The sequence below is a fragment of the Amphibalanus amphitrite genome, unplaced genomic scaffold (genome assembly GCF_019059575.1).
Source record: "Amphibalanus amphitrite isolate SeventyFive unplaced genomic scaffold, NRLGWU_Aamphi_draft 001526F_arrow, whole genome shotgun sequence".
Lineage (NCBI taxonomy): Eukaryota > Metazoa > Arthropoda > Thecostraca > Balanomorpha > Balanidae > Amphibalanus > Amphibalanus amphitrite.
The window spans coordinates 36,386-58,663 of record NW_024883019.1 but is presented as its reverse complement, the minus strand read 5'-3'; the positions used below and the strand labels follow the sequence as shown (position 1 = coordinate 58,663).

The 22,278-nt window shown below is 46.1% G+C and overlaps 1 protein-coding gene across 1 annotated transcript in view; it reads left to right on the top strand.

Moving 5' to 3' along the window:
* LOC122373633 (transcription factor p65-like) overlaps positions 1-22,278 on the top strand; it is a gene marked incomplete at its 3' end in the record, with an annotated part of 133,500 nt that overhangs the window by 76,463 nt on the left and 34,759 nt on the right. The window contains exons 3-7 of the mRNA XM_043351908.1: positions 1,273-1,418; positions 16,424-16,590; positions 18,775-18,919; positions 19,245-19,389; positions 20,004-20,108. Coding sequence (XP_043207843.1) covers positions 1,273-1,418; positions 16,424-16,590; positions 18,775-18,919; positions 19,245-19,389; positions 20,004-20,108 — 708 coding nt within the window. The remainder of the gene's footprint in view (positions 1-1,272; positions 1,419-16,423; positions 16,591-18,774; positions 18,920-19,244; positions 19,390-20,003; positions 20,109-22,278) is intronic.

Here is a 22,278-nt window from a genome sequence, read left to right as displayed (position 1 = left end):
TCATGACCCTGACCCAAAAGACCTTTGATCTGTGACCTGATTCTCGAGACCATGTTCGGCCGGAATCGCGATTTGGCGTATGTCAGCTCACATTATCCGCGCGTTTCCAGTCTTTTTGTGATTGTAGACGTCCAAACATGTGAAATGATGTTCTTCCCATGCATCACGGTGGGTGTGAAGATAACCTGAAGGTCAGGTCAGGTCATTGACCTTGGATGACCTCGGTTCACTTTTTCGAGTTTTACATGTTTCTAGGGTAGTTTATAGGGCTGATTTCGAATTTAGCATCCATTTGAACGTTTACGAAGTAGTTTTAGTGCTTTCGTGACATGCTACGACGCCGTCAGTGGTAGTTGACACCTACTATGGATAGCCGGTAGGACGCCTAATGGTTGACCTGACCTGACCTGACCCGATCTGGCCTAAATGCATGAAGAAATCATCTGTGATCAAAACTAACATCAGATATTTGTGATCATCACCCCGAAAAACCCGATAACGGCTTCACTTTACGCAGTTCTAGCAGGTCCCGATTTTCCCGACTTTTGGAATATTGACCTGACCCGGAAGGTCAACCAATGAAGTAGGACCTTAAAATTGGGTATCATCGGCTTCCTCTCGTCACGGGCAACACCCTCGTTTTTTTCCGCGAAGCTCTAGCTCGATCAGGGGTCGAACGGCAGGGGGTCCGACCGACCCCCCCCCTCCCCCTCCCCCTACACATTAGAAGCTGGAAAACGCTGCACACATTCGAGGGCTAGTATTGTCAATATTGACTACCGCAAAAAGTAAAAGCGGCCAACTTAGCCATTTTCGAAGATATCGGGCTAAAATTTTTGACAGTGGGTCATCGGTTCGGTATGTGTTCAATCACATGCTCCATTTCCCTTTTTTCAGCACAAATGTAGGTAAGTTTTGAAGACCATCACTGATCACAGTAGCAAATGCTTCGAAAGATGAATAGTAGGCAACATATCCTGAATTTGCCGTGCTGCATGGGAAGTAGTGTTGAATGTTGATGAAAAAGGGGTTTTTGGTTCAGATTATTGTGGGTGCAGAATACATTGTCTGCACCCACTGGATAAATATTGTGGGTGCAGCTGCACCCTTGCACCCATGGTTCCTACGCTTATGTCTAACATTCTGCCCAAATTGCACATCTAGTATTAGTACACCCAGTGATCATGTCTAACACTCTCCCCACCTTGTGTCCACATCTAAAACTCTCTCCACCAGTGTCCACATCTAACTCTATCCACCTCCTGTCCACAGGTCTCCACATGGGTGGTCCACAGCTGAAGATCGTCGAGCAGCCCCAGGAGCGGTTCCGGTTCCGATATGAGTCCGAACTCGGCGGCACCCACGGTCAGCTGGCCGGGCGGAGCGGGGCAGATCGACGCTCCTTCCCAACCGTCAAGGTTAGTAGGGGTGGGGTCAAGGTCAGTGTGGGGTGGGGTCAAAGTCAGTAGGGCCGGGGTCAAGGTTGGTAGGGGTGGGGTCAAGGTCAGTAGGGGCCGGGGTCAAGGTCAAAGCTGGGTCAAGGTCAAAGCTGGGTCAAGGTCAAAGCTGGGTCAAGGTCAAAGCTGGGTCAAGGTCAGTGTGGGGCGGGGTCAAGGTTAGAAGGGCCGGGGTCAAGGTCAGTAGGGGCCGGGGTCAAGGTCAAAGCTGATGGGTGCAAAATGACCTCGCAGCCGGCGCGCCCCTAGCCCCCAACAAACAAACAACAAGGTCAAAGCTGGGTCAAGGCTAGTCGGGGTGGGCAAGTTCAGTTTTGGGAGGGGCAAGGTCAGTATGGGGTGACTTTAAGGTCTGTATCGGTAGGGTCAAGCTCAGTGTGGATAGGGTCAAGGTCAAGGGTTGGGTCGAGGTCAGTTTGCGACAACTGACTATGAGGAGGGCCAAAGCCACTGAGGGTAGGGTTAACAGCTCCATGCCATACCTGAAAACGAATTCCAAATTTTGTTACAAACTCATTTCTATCAGAAACAGATTCACACTCATTTTAGTAAGATGCATGTGATTTTACACTGAAAACGGCTGGTCGCCTCTTGTGTGCAATTTTACTCGATGTGGAAGCAAGTTTCTCTCCCCGGCAATGTTGAACAGTTAGCGGACTGCCCCCATGAAATGATTTCAGTGCTTTATGTAATTGACCTTTAGTGTGGCGGCCCGACACTTTGTGACAGCTGTCAGACTCAGGTGGGGGGCGGACATTTCGGCACATTAGGGGACCACGCAGTGGGTGGGTCTGTCGAACGCTTAGGTACAGGTCTCGCGGGTTTTAGCGGTAGGTTTTGCACCTAGAAAATTTAGTGTACTTCAGGCTATATCTTCGTCGTTTTATGCTTTTAAGTGTTGAAGATGCGATCGACTTGTTGGGTAACAAGCCGGCCATGATCGTGTAAAATGGCTTCATCGTAGATCGATTAGTTTCTGAGATATAACCGGAAATGTAAAAGTGCAAAACCTACCGCTTAATCTCGCGAGACCTGTACCTGTTCTGCAAGAGAGACCGTTGTGGTAGTCAGTGGTCCTATAACGTGAAAGACCAGGGGCCAGTATGGAAAATCACTTGAGCCCAATGGGTCTACCTAGAAAGACCCGTTTTTGAGAGAGGGACCCACGTGAAAGGCCCAATTGCGGCTATAGGGTGATAGGCAATAGGGGATAGGATAGGCAAAAGTGAAAAGGGATAGACAATATGGGGATAGGCGATAAGGGGACAGGGGCCATGATGTATATGTACAGACCCAGTGACCACCCGGTGGTCAAGTAGGTATGTATAACTGTTTCGTTTGCACCTCTGCTCCGAGACTTCTGCTCACGAGGCTGTTTGTGCTCGATACCCGGCGGGATCCCCAGGACATAAACAAACTCGTCTCTGGACGTTAGAAGTGTGTCTGGTACTCTGGTTTTTTATCCGGGTAATACCAGTTCCCGAACCACCCGTGTAATTACTACTGAACCGGTTTGATCTGGATCAAAGCGGACTGAAGACGCAGTTGCGTTGCTATGGATTCGCTGCTACATAGTTGGAATGACGCCTGAGGAGGTTCATTATTTGTAAAGGTCACGTGGAAGTAGTTTCTGTGTTATCGCGGCTGTACCGCGTGGCTCGGGCAGCCGCGGGGCTCTCGTTGTGCGTGGGCGGCTTATAGCGGCATGATCTGCCTCAGTACCTATTACCTTGGTATTTGGTCCTCTATGGACTTCAAATATTCCTACACAGGTGGGCCGTGGGAGGCTGATATAGACGGAAGTCTGTAAAAGGCATTTGAAATGCTTAAACCGTCAGTGTTAAATAAGTTTTTAGAACGTCTACGAACACCCGATGCAATGCTCATTGATATGAGATGAAATTCACAGCATTCACATCGCCTATGTTACAGACTTTTCTCAGTTTGGCTAGAATGAATTCAGAAGCAATGGTTTGCAAAAATTGTAAACACCGTTTGTCAAAAAGTACCTAGGTTTTTGTGGTCGTCTGTCCATACTTATGTTAAATCGGGTAATTTTGTTTTGTACGTCACGTATATTCACAAACAATCTCCCGTTAAACAATCTACGATGAAAGTAAATTACCAAATTGTGCAAAAAATGTAGGCCATCTTACATCTCTCAGACACTAGAAAGAACAATTTAAAGTGCACTACCGCTGCTTATCTTGCTCGCGCATTCTTCCTGTACTCGCGTCTCTAGAGAGAGCGAGCGCCCATGCCACAGCCGTTCTGTCTTATTGCGCGGTGCGGTGACCTTGACGGGTGACCTTGAGATCGCGCCGCGGGCGGGATTTCCCCGTCTGGCACGAGCCGCCGAACCTGGGGAATCCCGGCGATTACGTGATGCAGAGGAGCCTGCAGCGTCTGCTTCTTTATGCGCTCTCTGGAGGCGCATTCGACCTCCAAGGGTGGGTGGGGGAGGGGGAGGGGGCGGAGGGATGGAGGGTGCAGGGGCGGAGTGATGGTGGGTGCGGGGGCGGAGTGGTGCAGGGTGCAGGGGCGGAGTGATGGAGGGTGCAGGGTTGTATCAGAGGAGAGGGTTGTGTTAGGGGGGGGGGGATATGAAGTTACAAAGGATGCGGGCTGTGTAAGGGGAGGAGCCATATGCAGTGGGTGCAGGTATTATTAGTAAGGGGTTGGTGCCAATGTTCCAGACTGCATATGGTGCGGGTTGTGTTAGTAAGGGGGGAAGGGGTGAAGTTGCAGTGGGTGCGGATTGTGTTCTAAGAGGAGGGCCAAAGTTGCTGAAGGTGCGGGCTGAGTATCTCAGTCCCACGCACAAGGGGGAAAAGCTCAAATTATTGAGCGCTCAAAATATTGAGCGTATGACGTCAGAGGCTCCCATAGGCGTAATGCTGAGGGCTCAAAAAATTGAGCCGTTTCAGGAACACGTTTTACAAAAGCAACTCGCAACACCTAGCGAGAAATGGCAACACCCTAGGAGAATCACTAATGATGCAAAACAGATTAGGCTTTCATATTTTTCACTGCTCAAGCTTCAATGATTGGGGGAACACCAATTTCTAGGTCGAAATCTTACGGCATACCAGGATGCCTTAAAAACAGGCCAATAGTTATGTCGAAATAAAAGTTATTTTTTGTCCATTCACGTTTTTTACTAGGGTTCTGTTGGAAAGAGCATTTTTCATACTACTCAAAATGATTGCGACTCAATTTCACATCACCCATATCGGAGAATATTTTTCATTTGGCGGCGCCGTTTGTTTATTTCGTCGCGACGTCTCCGGTCGCGTGGTTGTCGTCGTCCTTGTGTTGAAGGTAAGTTTTTATCGTTTTAGTTATATTTAGATGTTAAAAGGTACACTGAAAAGTTTGAATATGCTGTGATTTTAAATTTGGAAACACGTAAACGTCAATCAATTCACGTTTTCCTCGATTTGCGTGCAGATAAGTAACTGTCGACGAAAGTGGCGCCATCCGATATGATGTTTTGAGGGAAAGAGACACAACATATTTACGTGAAAATTTCTGTTTTTTAGTGGTCTAAGTGCTTCAAAGAGGCTGTGAATGTTTTCTTCACACAATTTTTCATTAGGTATGATGAAGTAAAAGGTAGTTTCAGTCTTAACTTTCATATAATTGACATTAAAACATATGATAGTCCACTGCTATCAGTGATTGAGTACCTTGATATTTTGCATTTCTTATTAATTTGAATGTATTCTCTATCCATATGTCCTGATAGTAAGTGACAATACTCTGCCAATATGTTTCCATAGTTCTCACATTCATTTTCCAGTCCTTTACATAACATCACAATTTATAATCAACAAAACTCAACTCCTTCGTTACTTCACACAGTGTGGCCAAATTGGTGATGTTGCGGGGAAAGTCACCCCCAATGAAAAGTATAATGACATCCTCAGAAATTTTAAAATTACATCATCACGACGTTTTTGTCATGAAAGCATATCTACCTAGGGTAGGAATAAAGACTGAAAATGTTCCAATGTACGATTCGCACCGTCATACTCGTACTGTCGCGCTTGCAATGTCGTTTTTTTTACACATTTAATGACAATATTTGTTTTTTTTTTTACTTTCAGTCAGAACTTGACGTCAGGTATAGTTTTTTCCCCACATTGTCTGTAAAAACTGCACCTAAAATGAGGCTGAAGACGAGTTTTTTTTTTAATAGTGACATCCTCGTACGACTTTTTTATACATCCTCCCCCTAACGCTAAACCAATTTGGTCACACTGACTTCACAACACTGACAGCATGACAGACTGACAGTCAACTATTGTGTGTGTGAATGCTGAAACAGGATAGCCACTTTGCTGACTGGCTCATTTGAAATAAGATAAAAATGATCCTTTATATCATTTCCATCTGGAGGATCGGAGTCAACGGAAAAGGAAGGCCACTTTCAAGCCTCAAGGTTTAGGCTGCCAGACACCAGTTGGCAGTTACCACCAAATTTATAATAGATTAATTCATTATTATACTTTGAGACCCTTAGGTCACTGGATCGGCATCACATTTTCAGTTTCAATATAGTAAAGGTTTTTATTTGTATGATGTGAAATATTTTCCTGAATCAGAATTTAATTATCCCTAGGTACCTGGTAGAGGTTTCGGATTTAATGCTCGTTGTTGGTGTGCAGTCAGGATTTTTTGACAGGTCCAGATAGGGAATCCTGAGCAATTTTATAGTAAAGTGGTCTCCTTATAATCACCACACATTTTATCAAAAGCATTTGTAGAATTCATTCAAGGAAGAATTTTATCAATGTTGCACCCATTTCTTAGACGACCTAGGCTGCATCTTTTTTTAGTTCCTGTTTTATGACATATTTTCCATTTTGTTCCACTGCATAAAGAAAAAAAAATCGTTTGAGATCACCAAACAGCTTTTCTTTTTCTGGCAGGTCTGCACAACCAAGCGGTCGCTGGCGAGGACGTCGGCCGTCCCTGTGGGTAAGGTCATCTGCTCAGCCTTTGTGGAGATCAGCAAGACGTCCCCAAGATGAAGACTTCGCTGGAGCAGAAGCCGCTGACCCGTGTCCGATCGGGCAGGTCATGCTCGACGGCACGAGCCACAACTTGAACGACTCGGTGACATCAACAACATGGTGGAGCAGGTGAATGAGTTTGGCGACGTGTTGTGCGACTGCAAGAAGGGTTGTCTGCGTGTTCTGGCCGGCGGAGCGGCGACGCTGCGCAGTCTGTGCTGGTGTTGAGCAGCTGGCCGTGGTGACCGCGCGCGCCCACATGCGCCGACAACCTGTGCGGCTTCGACGGCCCCGGGACAGCCCGATGCCGCCCACTATGCGACGCCGACCGCGCACTGTCCGCACGGCCACATGGAGGTGTGCCCGCGCCTTTTGCCCGCAAGCCGCTACCTCGCAGCTGGTCTGCAACCACGCCGTCGCCGCCTGTAGCCCGATAACAAAACGGCTGTCTGATAATGCCGCGTGTTCTTTGTGATGTTGCTACTGTGATGGTTGCTACTGCTGGTCTGATACTCGATGTTTCCATTCGTCTTTTACATGTTAAGGATTTGATAATGATAAGCTTAGTCCGAGCTTAGGTCGTTTATATCATTTGTTATATGGCATATTTTGGATCAAAGCAGTACGACACTGCCTCCTGCTTTTGTGATGTATGCTGGCAAGACGCAGGTTCCGGTCGCAGGTCACCCGGTTCCAATGTGGTCGGGCTGGCATGCGATAATGTGATGTTGTTTTGCTCGTCTCTGTGTTCCACACTTGATGATGTTTGTGAATCTAACCCACATTGTATAGTATTTTTGTTTGTTTGCGGCCGATGGCCTTGTAAGTTGTAACCGTGGCAATACAGTTTTTCCTGTATAATTCTCCAATATTCAAGCGTGGGTGGATATCTTTCTGTAATCACGTATTCCCTTCTCCCAGTACAGTCAGAAAATATCAGTACAGTATTCATACGGATTATTCAAGCCCTGTATAATTATTTGAGGTGTGCCGAATCCGAAAGGCGACCGATAAAACTACTAGCGGAAAATGTGACATGATGCCATGGGTTTGTGAAAAGTTTAGGTACAGGGACCCGCAGTTGCTACTGTACACATATATTACCAATTTAGAATTGTGCTATTATTTGCTAAGTGCTGGCCATTGGAGAAAGGAAATGTAGCGCAAAGTATGGAGGAATAACACATGTTTCCTCCTAGGACATATGTTTTGTATAATTCCTCTTACCGCAACATATATTCTTTCAAAATTACAATCGTGCGTGCCGGTTGCCTCCCCAGAGCCCGTCCTTGGTATCGCCTATAGCTTCCGTTCCCGCTACGTGAATGAAAGTCACGTGACTACTACACGTTTGCACTCAGTACTAACACACCTAGCCCGAGGGCCGGTCCGTAGCGGGGAGGGGTAGAACGCCAGAGCTCCAGCGCAGTGGAGGTGGTGGTGGCCCGTATCATAAAGAGGCAACCGTAAGCAGAACTACAATGCCGCAGTATGAGTTTATGATAAAGTTTTCTTTAAATGTATTGATTGACAAGAAAGTGCAATGCTTTTCCGATATAATAAAACGGTGTCCAAGGCCTTGGAAGAACTATAAAACATATTCAGCAACTTATAAATTTATGATACAGGCCATGACCTTTCACCTTGCCTCCGGGGAGGACCGCTCAGGACTCCACATACCGAACGAATCGAGGCCTCGCAGCGCGGCGGCAGAGGAGATGGATAAACCATCGCCAGATCTTTCGGTTACTTATGTTTCCAGAAGAAGGGGGGTGGAGGGTGAGGGCTGTTTTCAACCCACTCACCAACCCTTTCCTTATTAGCTTACAGCTTACCGAAAAAAATGCAACACAATGGTGGCCGCCACGGATGTAGCGAATAGTGCCTCAGCCACACCGGTTTTGAGTAAACTAAGCATTGGAATTCAGGCCAGTGATCCTGAAGCATTATTTTATTTTTGTCGTGCATAAGCTGGGATGACGTGGGCCAAGTTGATTGCGAAGAAACGGTTTTAGTTTCAGAACATTTCTGAGGCTAGTCGCGCCAAATAGTATACGTTTGTTGCAAAATGTCAAAAAGAATGTTGACGTGCTATCCAGATGATGGAATTAATTTGACACAAGAAGTCAAAAAGTGGCATCGTTAGTCATCGTGCATGCGTGTAACTGTAAATCGATAATCGATTCGTCACCTCGGTTCGAGCTCAATAGTTCTTTTCGCGGATGATCGGTTTCGTTTTTTTTTGGGGGGGGGACAGTTTATGAGCCAGCAACCACCCTCCCCAGTCCCCCCAACAACAATTGTTGACAAATACTGTGATGGCCTAAAATGCCCTCAATTGTGTTACGTATTTGGGGCTCTCAACTTTGATTTGTTAAAGTTATTTGTCTATTCATTATAAAAGCTGTCAAATTTGCCGTATCATTAAACTTTTATTGAGTTTGTATTTCACACTTATCTAAAATGAACAATTTTATCTCTGGCTTCTTTTATGAATGGATGGTCGCATGAATGAACGAATGAATAGCTCTACATCCTTTGAGCGTCAGCTGAAATCAATCCTAAAATTTAACCCTCGCCCGTACAGGGGGGGGGGGGGGGGTCGAACGGACCCCCCTAGGGTTTTCGCGAATAACTCGCGTAAAAAGCGGCCGATCGCGACGAAACTTTCAGTACCCTCGCTTTTATCAATTTTACACCTACCCTGAAATTTTCATGACCCTGACCTTAATGACCTTTGACCTGTGACCTACTTTTCGAGACCATGTTTGGCCGGAATCGCGATTCGGCGTATGTTGGCTCGCATTAGCCGCGCGTTTGCAGTCTTTTCGTGGTTTTAAGCGTCCAAACATGGGATATGATGCTGCTCCCATGCATTAGGGTGGGTGTCAAGGTCACCGGAAAGGTCAGGTCAGGTCATTGACCTTTGATGACCTCGGTTCACTTTTTCGAGTTTTACATGTTTTCAGGTCAGTTTTTTTAGCTGGATTCGAATTTAGCAACCATATGGACATTTACGAAGTAGTTTTGGCACCTTCGTAACATGTTACGAAGCTGTCAGAGGCGGTTGCCACCTACTACGAATACCCTTACTGGTTGACCTGACCTGACCTGACCTGACCTGGCCGAAATGCATAAAGGCATCATCTGTAATCAAAACTAACATGATATTCGTGAACAGCACCCAGAAAACCCCCACAGCAGCCACGCTTTACGACTTTCTAACAGGTCCCGATTTTCCCCGACTTTTGGGTCATTGACCTGACCTGGAAGGTCAACCGATGACCTAGGACCTTAAAATTGGGTATCATCGGCTTCCTCTCGTGACGGCAACACGCTTGTTTTTTTTTTCTGCGAAGCTCTAGCTCGATCAGGGGCGAAACGGCAAGGGGGGTCCAACGGACCCCCCCTATACGTTCGCGGCTGGAAAAACACCAATACGGGCGAGGGTTACTCTACAAGTCTGCAACGAAAAGGTTTAAAAAGCAGTGCAAGTTAGGTGCAGTTCCTAATCTATGTCGTTTTTTTATTAAGTGTCTCATAGCTCCTAAATCTTGAGCCGCTTCTCTCACGATTCATTTTATGTGGTGCTTACATGCATTGTTCAAGAAGTTATAGTATTCGAGCTAGTTGGTCAAACTGCTATCGAAGTAAATTAAAGTGCTTCAGGCTTCGGCACTTAAAAAACCAATCGATATTTAACCCTCACCCATTTAGGCATTTCTTTTCAGCGTCTTACATGTAGCGGAGGGGCGTAGAATAGAAACCCTCAGCCATTCGGCCCTTGATAAAAAGAGCCAGAGCTTCGCTGAAAAAGCAAAAAAAGCGAGCTGCTCGTGACGAGAGAAATCCGATGATTTGAGGGTCCTGGTCATCGCTGACGAGGAGAAAGCCAATTATTTTTATGTCCTGGTCAATGTTGACTGTTGAGATCCTAGGTCATGTTGACCTCCCAGATCAGGTTAATAACCCAGGCACGGAAAATTGGGTCTTGCTTGAATTTCTATAAGTGAGGTTTGCTGGGACTTGGCTTGCTTCTGATTCCGAATTTGCACTTGCTTTGATCAAAGATGATGTATCAAAGCATTTGGGGTAGGACAGGTCACGCCAGATCACCCATTAGGCGTTCTGCCGGCTATCCATGGAATGTTAACCAGCACTTACAGCCTTGCAACATATTGCATAGGCACTATAACTGATACCTAAGTATGCCTAGTTTTCAAATACTAAAATGGGTGCTAAATTTCAAACCAACACTTCCTAAAAACCACAGTAAAAAGGTGTAAATTTAAGGAAGTTAACCGAGATCATTTCAAGTAAATGCCCTTAGCCTGAGTTTCACGTGACCTTGGCACCTACAACAATCAATGAAACAAACATAAGATAGTATATTTCACATGTTGACACGTCCCTAATCACGAAACGACTATGGAAACACACAGAAGATGTGCGCTGACTTTCAATTGCTATTCTGGCCTGACATGATCTTGAGAAAAATAATCACAGGTTAGAGGTAATTTGGTTCAGGGATTAAAAAATCTCGGAAAAGATGCAAAAATGATAGGGGCTATTTAATTTTCCGGGAAGTTGTAAAATTTATTAACGCCAGGGCACCAAAGAATCGTCGCAATCCTTCGCTTTGCCGCGATTTATTGGTGAAAAACAGGTGGCGCGGTCTATTTACCTCTACTTATATGTGCGGTGAGGGTTAATGTTCATTTTGTCCGTGTTGATGAATGATCAACAATTTCTACATGAACTGAGACCAGTCCATATGAGTATGTTTTTCTCACGGACAATGACAATATAAAAACAATGCGAATAAAACCAAACGTTTCGGACAACAACGTGCCTTCGTCAGTGGAGAAAAATAAGTGTAGGTTTAACATCAATGAGAACTATATGCGGCACCGTCTCGGTCTGGGCAGCCGGGTTGCCGATAAAATGCACAAATGTTTATAAGCTTCCATGATGTGCTTAAAAAACTGCTGAAAATATATCTCAAAAAAGTAAAGATAACTACTTCATCGATTTTATCGAAAGAAAACATGTCAGCCTAGTTACTTATTTCTTGCCACTGACGGAGGCACTTTTGGTGTGCGAAACGTCTGGTTTTATTCGTATTGTTATTGTATTGTCATTCCCTGTGAGAAAAAAAGGATACCTCTTCAGTTAGTAACCATAAGAGCGAAACGGCTTAATGTAACACAATTCACTGTGTATACGAAACCTATATGTAAGTCCCTAAATATAATCCTATTTACGGCTTTTAAAAGGATACAGCTTATACAGCTAAGGCATACATTTTTTCTGCGTTTAGATAATATTCATTTATCTATTATTTTTCTTTTATGCGGGGATAGGCGCCAGCTCAGAGCAATTAGCGTGATTCCCACAATTCGTTTCATGAACCAGGAGCTTCAATGTTCATCCAGCGTTAAGAACCTCGGCGTAATCATGGATCAAACTCTGTCCTGGGAGCTGCATGTGACTCGTGTTACCAGCCGATGTATAGGTATACTCATTGCTCTTTCACATGTTAAACATATCTTACCGCCTGATGTCTTACCTCGCCTGATCGACGCGCTCGTGTTTTCACATATCCGCTATTGTGTACAAGTTTATGGCAGTGCTAACCTGACTGTGATTGCGAAAGTACAAAAAGTGTTTAATCTCGCCGCTAGAGTGCTGTCAGGCCGCCGCAAATACGATCACATATCAGATGTACTTCGCGATTTGGAATGGCTAGATGCCCAACAGTTTGTGAAATTCTCTGACATATGTTTGCTTCATAAGATTTTGACGGGCGGTGAACCATGTGCAATTCGATCTAGTCTTTCATACAATCATGAGATCATCCATCGTACAACTCGACAGTCAGATCACTTGAACCCAGGACGTGCTCATAACAACCATGGAAAGAGACTTTTTACATATCGTGCCGCTAGACTATACAACCAATTCGTTATCAGTGAAAACATCGATGTCACTTCAATACGCATGCTTAAACGCCAGGTTCGTGCCGCGATTTACCGTATGTGATTATCCTGTATGACGACGGTCTATGAATAGCCCTGTACTGTGGAATGACCGGATTATGTGAAATAAATAAATAAATAAATATCTCCGCAGAATATGGTAAATTAGTGCTGCTGAAGTTCGCTTTCGAAGCGTCTCCTCCAAGCATTCTACAGCTCTCGTGCGATTTTGGATCACGGAACATGGCTGGGCGCGGGACAGGTCGTCTGCGAGCTTGGACGGACCACGTGACCACCTCCTCCCCTCCCCCTCACTCCCGTCCCCTTCCCCAGCAGGGCGTCCGATCTAACCGCGCCCCAGGCAGTCGGCTCGGTCCGACCCTCACTGGTCGAGCCACGGCCCGGTGCCGCCTGAGATTGTGCCGGGTGCAAAGCTGGAGCAGTTACTAGCGCCGGAACTAGTAATCAGCACGACCATCGTTAGATGGCAGGAGTGAATGGAATAAGCGGTTCCAGGTTTCAGAAAGAATGGGGCAGGAAAAAGCGCTGAAAACAATGTTTTGCTGATATAGCCATAAAAAGTTCACTGAATTAGGAGAGCAGCACATCAGTTTAAAGCCCTTCAGATGGTGGTTTTAATAAGCACACAATCATTTCCCAATTCGCCTGCAACGGTGTCACAGGCCAAGAATACGCTGAAATACTAGTGTGTACAGAAGCAACTGCGGGTCCCTGTACCACGTAGCATTCAACTTCCTGCATTTCTGTTTCAACTCAGTTTAACGTATTTCAACGAACATAACATCAAAAATGGCAGCCAGTACCGGCTTCACCTGTCACGGAGAAGGCTCAATAAATTGAGTGTAGATGCTGGCCGGCACTCAATTTTTTGAGCGCCAGCTGACTGTCGTCTGTCGTGGCGCTCAATTTATTGAGTATCGCGGTCCCGAACGACAAGTGGCGCTCAAAAAGTTGAGCGTCTTTAGGGCATTTTCTTTCCGAAAACACCGATATAAATTATCACGGCGAGTGTTCGAGAAGAAACCTTGTTGCTCTCTCTTGCCATTGATACCTTATTTGGATACGATATTTGCCGTAGTTTGACGCTAGAGGCATTGTAAAATACCATCGATTCGCCTATTCCTTCATAATGGGGCCCGCTCAATTTTTTGAGCGCTCAATAATTTGAGCTTTTCCCCCTTGTGCGTGGGACTGATCTGGAAAAGGAAGGGGGAATGGAAGAGGTGATTGTGCGCAGTTCAGAACCCGCAGTCCGACCGTGTGGAAGGGCGGGAGGGGAGGACGGGCTTGGGTGCGCTGACCTCAACTTACGCCAATGCAATGTGACGCAGTGGCCGGTGACGTCAGGTGGAATTCGCTTGCACTGTCTCGTATTTACAGTGTGTACTTATACACGGTGTATGAAGTAAACTCGCAGTAATCCGTGGCTGACGGAATAGGCAGGCATTTGACAACTAGTTTCACCATTGGCGGAGTAGAGCTAATAATGCATAACTTTGGCGGAATTCGGTTCAAAAAATGTTTTATTTTGCAGAATACTACAACAATTTGCTGCTGTGATGGAATACTACCAAAAGTGGCGAGTCCAACAAAATTGTAACAAATGACCGTATACTTGAGTTAAACCGTGTGTATTTGTATTTAGATTGCAGTTGACGCCAGGTAAAGGTATAGTTGTCCGTCTGTCAGCAAAGATGCTGCCCAGTTCGCTCCTGCACAGGATATCCCGAAATATGTGCTATCGATCTGCTGTATCGCCAGCAGCTGAACGGCCTGTCGAGTGTTGACTCGTGGGCGCCTATCGAGCTATTCTTACACCCTGCTATCGGTGTGCTGAACACGTTTTTGCTATCGACACGTTCAGCGCGGCTATCGAATCATTGGACACGCTACCGCTATCATACGTTAGGGGGGGGGGGGTCTGGATTTTAGGTGGGGCGTTTGCTGAAAGTGAAACTCAAAAGGTAAAACAGACGTTCTTCGCCTAGAAATCATTTTATGAGACTTATTTTGCTGTGCTGATGCTTTCATATGGTGTCGAAAATGCATGCAGTTTTCCAAGGACATTATTGCCGGATCGTTAGCTGATGAACAACAGTGTGCTTAAATGTTTAATTTGACGCCATTTTACATTTTAACTTTCTAACATTTTCTTTCTTTGATGTCGCTTTTAGATTAATGGCTCCTTTGAAACATGTTTAAAAGTCATTAAGCCCGCGGCAATGCCACACAAGTTTGGTATTCAAATTGAAGTTTTACTGTTGAATGATGCATGATCTTTGATCAGCCTCGGAACTGGTGTGACCGGCTGTGAAAGTTCACTGATCTTCCCATGTAAATTGGTGGCACTCGCAAGATGCAAATACATTGACGCTTGACATGGAAAAGGTTAGGCCCCCTAACTGTATAAACGGTTTGGGCTAGTGTCGAATGTCGATACTTTACAATTTTTGGTAGTTTGGTAGGCATTCGTTTTGTTTGCACTACTGGACGAATTGAAGTTGAAGCATTATACCTAACACAAGCAGTTTATGCTCAGTGTACCTACTTATATCAGCAGTTGACTTTGCATGATCTTCTCATTCACCTCTACTTCTAAATTTCATCCATTTTATTGTATGTCGTTCAGTGCATGTCGTTTTAGTACATTTACATTGGTTGCATCCTTTCAGACCCCTTTTGGTTTAAACTGGCGCCAGAGCAATGTCCGTGCTTATGTAAGCTACAGAGGTCGTCAGGCAAGGTGATGACCTTTGTCATACGAAACCGCCCGAGGCGGATATCGGCAGAGTCCCCCGCCGGCGTTGCTAGGTAACGCAGACGTTGCTAGGCAACGGCGAGTGCTTTGATCTCAGCTTATATGTCCTATGGTAATATTGCATCCTGTTCGTGTTGTGCATGTGCTGCTCGCGAGCTTTCTTTTAGATATGTTTTTATGTCGTTGTGTGCTGGGAAAGGTTGTCATTGGTTGGATGGTTGTCAATAAACGTCGCTATATATTATATTTAGAGCGTTCAATTAAGTTCGTTATAAATTAACATCATTGTCAGTGTTCAGCGAAATGAAGCATCACAACTTGCGTACTTAACATTCGGTGCGTGCCTGCGCTTAAACAGCATTTATGCCTACGGTATGCGGAACGCGAGATGGATCTAGTAAAACTCTATGGTGGATGCCCTACCTGTCGAATAAGATGAAGTCGAAGAGCGATAGGGCTGTGGGGAGATAGGAAAATGGGTTAGGAGATGAGGTGGGATTGGCAAACGGGGTGGAGTTGGGAAATGGGATAGGAATTTGTGATATCACAAAAAAGAAACCCTGACTATAGGTTACCGTTCACTGCGCAAGTCTGCCGCCTCAGGGACGCGAACGCTGTTGGTTGGCGATCGCAGTGACACCTATCGGGGACACGGGGAACTGTCTGATTGGGTCGTTGTATTGCCCGGTGGACTGCTGACACTGATATAATGGATGGCCGAGCGGCCGCTGGGGATGTCTGCATTACAGGGATTACAGCAGGAAATCTCAGGAAACTGATATTGGAAGCTGAAGCGGTGCCTTAGCAACTAAATGATGATGACATGCTCTGAATGGCATTGTGAGATGCTCTTACATCAAAATAGTCTTTGCTAAGTGGGTTTGATGTCAATGTACTCCCGTGATTTAGTTTTTTTTTTTTGCATCATTTTCAGCCTGTATTCATGTCTCGGTTCTCCTTATTTTCGATTCTCCTTATTTTCGGTTCTCCTTATTCTCGGTTCACCTAACACGCCTCATCCCACACACAACTGGGGGAGGGGGTCGACCTAAACCCTACCTTCTTCTCGCCTTCAACTTGAAGGCGAGAAGGCTTCAAGTAAAGATGTTAAACACTTCTTGACCTCCACGTTCTCTCCTCACTTCAACTGAAACTGTTCAACCACATGACCACCACGTTCTCCCCCCACAGCTGGACGGTTTCAACCACCGGGCCACCATCCGCTGCGAGCTGTTCACGGTGGAGGAGGGCGCCTCGAACCTTCCTCCGGTTCCGCATGTTCATACACTCCAAGGAAGGAACTGCACCGGAGGCTACGCCGAGATGAGAGTCGATCAGGAGAACGACTTCACGGCCAGGTGAGAAGTGGGAGTGGGAGAAATGGTGAGCTGAGGGGGTGGGGGAAGGGGTAAATGGTAGGCGGCGGGGGGAGGGGGAGAGAAGTGGTGGGCTGTGGGATGGGGGAAATGGTGAGCGGCGGGAGTGGGAGAAATGATGAGCGGCCGGGTGGGAGAGAAATGGTGAGCGGCCGGTTGGGAGAAATGGTGAGCTGTGGGATGGGGAGAAATGGTGAGGGAAGATAAATGGTGAGCGGCGGGGAGAGAGAAATGGTGAGCGGTAGGGTGGGGGAAATGGTGAGCTGTAGCCTGTAGGATGGGGGAGAAATTGTGAGGGAAGATAAATGGTGAGCGGCGGGGGAGAGAAATGGTGAGCGGCGGGCGTGAGATGAAATGGTGAGCGCCGGGGAGAAGCACATAGTGCGAATGGCGTGCGAGAGAAATGGTGAAGGTATGTGTAAGTTATGGTGAGCGCTGTGTGTAAGAATATGACATTGATCGGGATTTGAGAGTACTGTAAGGCAGGATTGGCAATGATCAATGATCATGTATCACTGCGATCTGTGATAGTAAAGTAAACACAAAGCTTTTTATATGTGTAAACTCGGAACGTTTCGGAACAATGCGTATAGACTAGTATGCATTTTCTAGATATTTTAGATATGAAATTAAACGTGAGGACCGCTGCCTTTTAAGTACCTACTTCATGTACTTTTGCTGCACTCCATATACACATTTTTTACGAACATTGCCGCTCTCTCACTGGACTTGGAGTTGAAAACGGACTGAGTGCGCGCTTAGGGGTGGTAGGAATCCTGCTTATCCGGTCCAACCGGCTCTCTTTTCGGACAGAACTATTCACGTGCGGGGTTTCCCAGCATGTCTTAAGTTATCTCCGTGCAAGTTACCAAATCAGATCAAACGAGTTTTTCGCAGTGAGGTTTCAACTGGTATTCAAAAGACGATTTATAAAGTCGCCGGTTGCATGAGAAATACGTCCGTGTTCGTAGTAATACGTCGGTATTGAAAATCCAATCGCGTTCTCGATAAAAAATGGTCGTCGATAAGTTTTGTTCGGTGCATTGACCTTATAAAGTGACCACATCAGCTCAGCTCTGAAACTGTATGACAGTAAAATTCAATTTGAATCGGACGATGGAAGGATGCAGTTTCTGAGGAATGCTAGTTTTCTGCTTGCTATCGAATGACGAGACTTAAGGAGAGCAACTACATTGAAATTGTGCCCATTTAGGGCACGGTCACACATTTGCAGCATTGCATTTAACCTCTGCGCTTCATTCGGATAATACTGAGCTATTGGCATCGTCCGAATTACACTTTAAATAAAGCGTAATTTATTCACATTTCACCAAGGGCACTACAACACGATTAAGTTTAAACCGCTCAAACCTTGGAAGGCGACGTCCCTTGGTCCTCATTTGGTCGCAGGTCCTCGTATCTCTGTGTGTGATATTTGTGTGTGTGTGTGCGTACTCGATACCGATACCGACCTAACGCTATCATAGGTCCACAGTGGTGCTTTGCGCGTGACAGAGGCGGTGCCAGGCGCGATGAAAAGGGGAACATCCCATTTCCCATTTACGAATGTACTTACGTGAAAGAAAGAAAAGTATAACGGGCCTAGCCCAGTCTCCGGGTAGGGGCTTGAAGTGTTCACAGAGTTTTGTATGTATTTTCACTACGTATGTGTCTCTCTGTACTATTGTCACTTCCGCCACCACAACCACAATACTGATACAAATCATATATTTTATTCTCTTTTTATGAATTGCTACGACGCTCATTAGAAAATAAAATAGGGCACGACGAACATGAGTTATTTGATGCCCGATTTGACGACGCAACTGGATGATCTGCTCGCTATGGTCAGAGAAAACTCAGCATACTGTAATCCTGCCCTACCATCACTAGCTTCCTCCTCACTACCATCAACCACTAACGCTCCTCACTGCTCAGCTTCCAGGGCAAAGGCATCATCCGTATGTCTTAGACTCTCCACTACGGTCTTCCCCTAACGCTCGTCACTCCTCAGTTTACAGGGCCCTGGCATCATACATTTGACTAAGAGGCCACCAACACCTACCACTAACGCTTCCCCCTCCTCACTACCAGGGCCTGGGCATCATCCGTTTGTCTTAGACTCTCCACTACGGTCTTCCCCTAACGCTTCTCCCCCTCCCTCAGCTTCCAGGGCCTGGGCATCATCCACACGGCTAAGAAGCAGATGGTGGAAAAGATCACCAACCGGAAGCTGGACGAGAAAAAGATGGAGATGGAGCGAATGAACATGGGGAAGCTGTGGAACCCCACCGAGGCCGATCGACAGGAGGTAATGGAGGGGGGATATGGGGTAATGGGGGTAACGACGATGACGCTTCTGCATCCGTTTGGGGATGGGGCTTCCTGTCTTTTTATTAGTTTTTTTTTTTTGTCTTTTTGGTGTTATGCTTGTGGTACGCAATAGGGCTGAGTACATTGTGTTACCTTGCGTTTATATTTTTTAAGTGGAAAAATAGTCGATACAACGGACCCATAAAACCAGTTCTAGAGGCAGGCTGGCAGTAGAACGTGGTCCTTTCACCAAGGACATTGATTAAACACACCAATGTAATCCCCCTGAACTGACTTCGCCTTCCCTCCCCGCGTTTTTTCAGGCTCGTGATCAGGCAAACCGAGAGTCTCAGCGCATCAACATGAACCGGGTGTGTCTGAGGTTCCGGGCACTGTACCAGAATCCGGGGACGATGCGGATGGAAGAGATCTGCCAGCCCATCTTCAGCGATGCCATCTACAACGGCAGTGAGTGTGAAGGGGAACCTCTGCATGGACAGTCAGGGCGAAGGGAAACCTTTGTATTAGACGGTCAGGGTGAAGGGTACCCTCTACATGGGCAGTGAGTGGGAAGGGACACCTCTGTATGGACAGTCATTGTGAAGGGAAACCTTTGTATAGGCAGCAAGTGTGAAGGAAAGCTTCTTTGTGTGAAGGGAAATAACTACATTGACAGTTAGTGTAAAGGGAAACCTATATGGGCAGTGAGTGTTAAGGGGCACCTTTTTATGGAGCATTGTGTGCGAGGGAATGCCTCAATATGTGTTAAGGCTTGCTTCTATATATGCTAAACTAGGTCTGAAGGAAAACTGCTAAATGGGGCTGGGAGTGAAAAGAAAATTGATTGATAATGTGGATACTGTGAAGTAGCCTGTGCTTGTTTCTGACATGACCGGTGACTGACCTCTGGTCTATTACCTCTGACCTCTGACCCCTGACCTGTGACCTGTAACATGACCCGTGACAGATCTTTGTCTTGTGACCCATGACCTGTGACCTGATCCGTCACTCCCGCCCAGTGACCTTTCATCTCTGTCTGTGACATCTGACCTGTGACCTGACCCGTGACCCCTCTCCCTCAGAGTCTGCGCAGACGGGTGAGCTGAAGATCGTTCAGCTCTCGGAAGCCCACAGTCCGTGTACAGGAAACAAGGAGATCTGGCTGCTCGTGGAGCGCGTCCGAAAGAGTAAGTGGGTTCTTTGGGCGAGAAGGTGTGGGTTCATTGTGTGAGAAGGTATGGGTTCTCTGTGAGTAAGTGTGGGTTTAGTGGGCGAGAGGGTGTGGGTTCATTGTGTGAGAAGGTGTGGGTTCATTGTGTGAGAAGGTATGGGTTCACTGTGAGAAGGTGTGGATTCGGTGGCCGGGAGGGTGTAGGTTCAGTGGTACGAAGCGTATTGCTGGAGTATGTAATCAATGTGGAACTCATTGACGTAATGGGAGGAGAGCTGCCAATAAAATTTATATCTTGCTTTTCTTGCTTTTGATGCATTGAAGGAATTCAAAATCAACAGTAACGCGCACTTGATATAAAGGGCTATTATGAATGTTTATGAATAATATAATATTTCAAAAGCGAAACCAGTTAGGTTTGATAGAATCTGTAGCTTTACCTCGTTTGGATGCGCAAGTGGAAAACAAGAGCAGGCATGGCTTGGAAACAGATCATAGATAGGTTTTGGAATGAATGCAGCGGACACAATGGTGTTCGCTGCATGTGGCACAGCACCCAGCGAGCGGGCTTCCTGATTCCTCCAGGCTAGTCTTTGGCTAGCGGAAGTCTTAATCAGAGTCTGAAATTACGCCGCAGCATCTGAAATTACGCCGCAGAGTCTGAAATTACGCCGTCCAGAATGTAACAATTTTTATATTAAATAGCATTCAGCGCACCGCGATCTACGCCTTTGGCCTCACCCAGATTGGTTCATATTGAGGCCTTTGAGCTGCACCGAGTACCGACCACATCTGGCGCTGACACGGTGACATGGTGCTAATCATTAGCTCACCGTGGGACGTGTAGCGGCCAATTCATTGCGTTTCGCCTCGACTGAGATGGCTGTTTTAGGCTTCTACTACCATAATTTGAGACAAACAGTCTGCAGCTGGGGCGTTCCACGACAGATCAACCAAGCCATAACACCCTACCTCTCAGATTTTGATGAAATTGCGTCTATGGGGTTATCCGTACCGTAGATTCATAATCTCTTATTTTTAGCGTTATACTACGAAGGGTTTACGAGTTATAGCCAGAGGCATTTTTCAAAATGCCCAGAGTAACCCTCTTTTAAACTCGTATTATCAAAAAATATAGCCAGTAACCTACATTAATATGCATATCATTGGAATCCTCATTGACAGTAGAAAATTATCCAGCCAAAATATTTTGAAAATTTTCAAAATCGCAAGATTTTTTGAAATAATGAATTTTTGATTTTCGATTTTCAAAAGGTGGCCATTTAATTTTTGACAAAAATATTATGCCAAAAGATGCCTCTGGATATGGAAATTTAATGTCTAAAAAATTAGAGACATGTTTTGCCTTTAACTTTTTATATAATTTTTTGTTTCCGACAATGTTTGTAGTAAAAGGGAACATTTGGTAATGCCTTCCAGAGCCAATCATTCTCCTACCCACATATCCTCGAACTGTTTCATGAAAATTAGAAATAAAAGCCTGGCACTCACACTCACAGACCAGGCATGCGATTATTGAATGATGTTTGCTTCACTTTCGCTGTAGTTTCGAACATTGTTCAGGCAAAAAAAAAAAAGAGCTGAACACTGATATCGGCCGCCTCGCATGTAATTCTGATATGCTTCTAAGCAGCTTGCACTGGTGAAACGTTACACTGGCGGATCCAGGGGGTAGGGCAATGCTCCCCCCAAAGCCCGTTTACCCCCCCCCCCCCCCCCCCGCAAAAACCCGAGTTTTAACATTGCGCCTATGGCGGTGCATGGAAAGGAAGGGGCCATTTCGGCCATTCCCCCCCCCCCCCCCCAAAAAAAAATAAACGTCCGGCTCGATCCGCCAATGAAACGTTAGGAATTATCAAAATTGCTAATCGGACATTGTGGCCGGACATACCTACACAACTTCCGTTCATAAGAGCCGAGGCTGTGTTAGAGTTAACCCTATTCCTGGCGGGCTCCGCCGGGACAAGAAACTGGCGGGGGGGGGGCCGATTCGGCCCCCCCCCCTGAGATCTCGAGAACGAAGCAAGATAGCGACAAGCGGTAAACGGCAGCGGATACGCATGGACAAGATCTACAATTTTTACTAAGGTCATTTTCAGGTCAGGTCACAGATGACGTTACAGGGGTCGAAAAAGTCAAAATGGCGGCGCTAGATATGGAGAGAG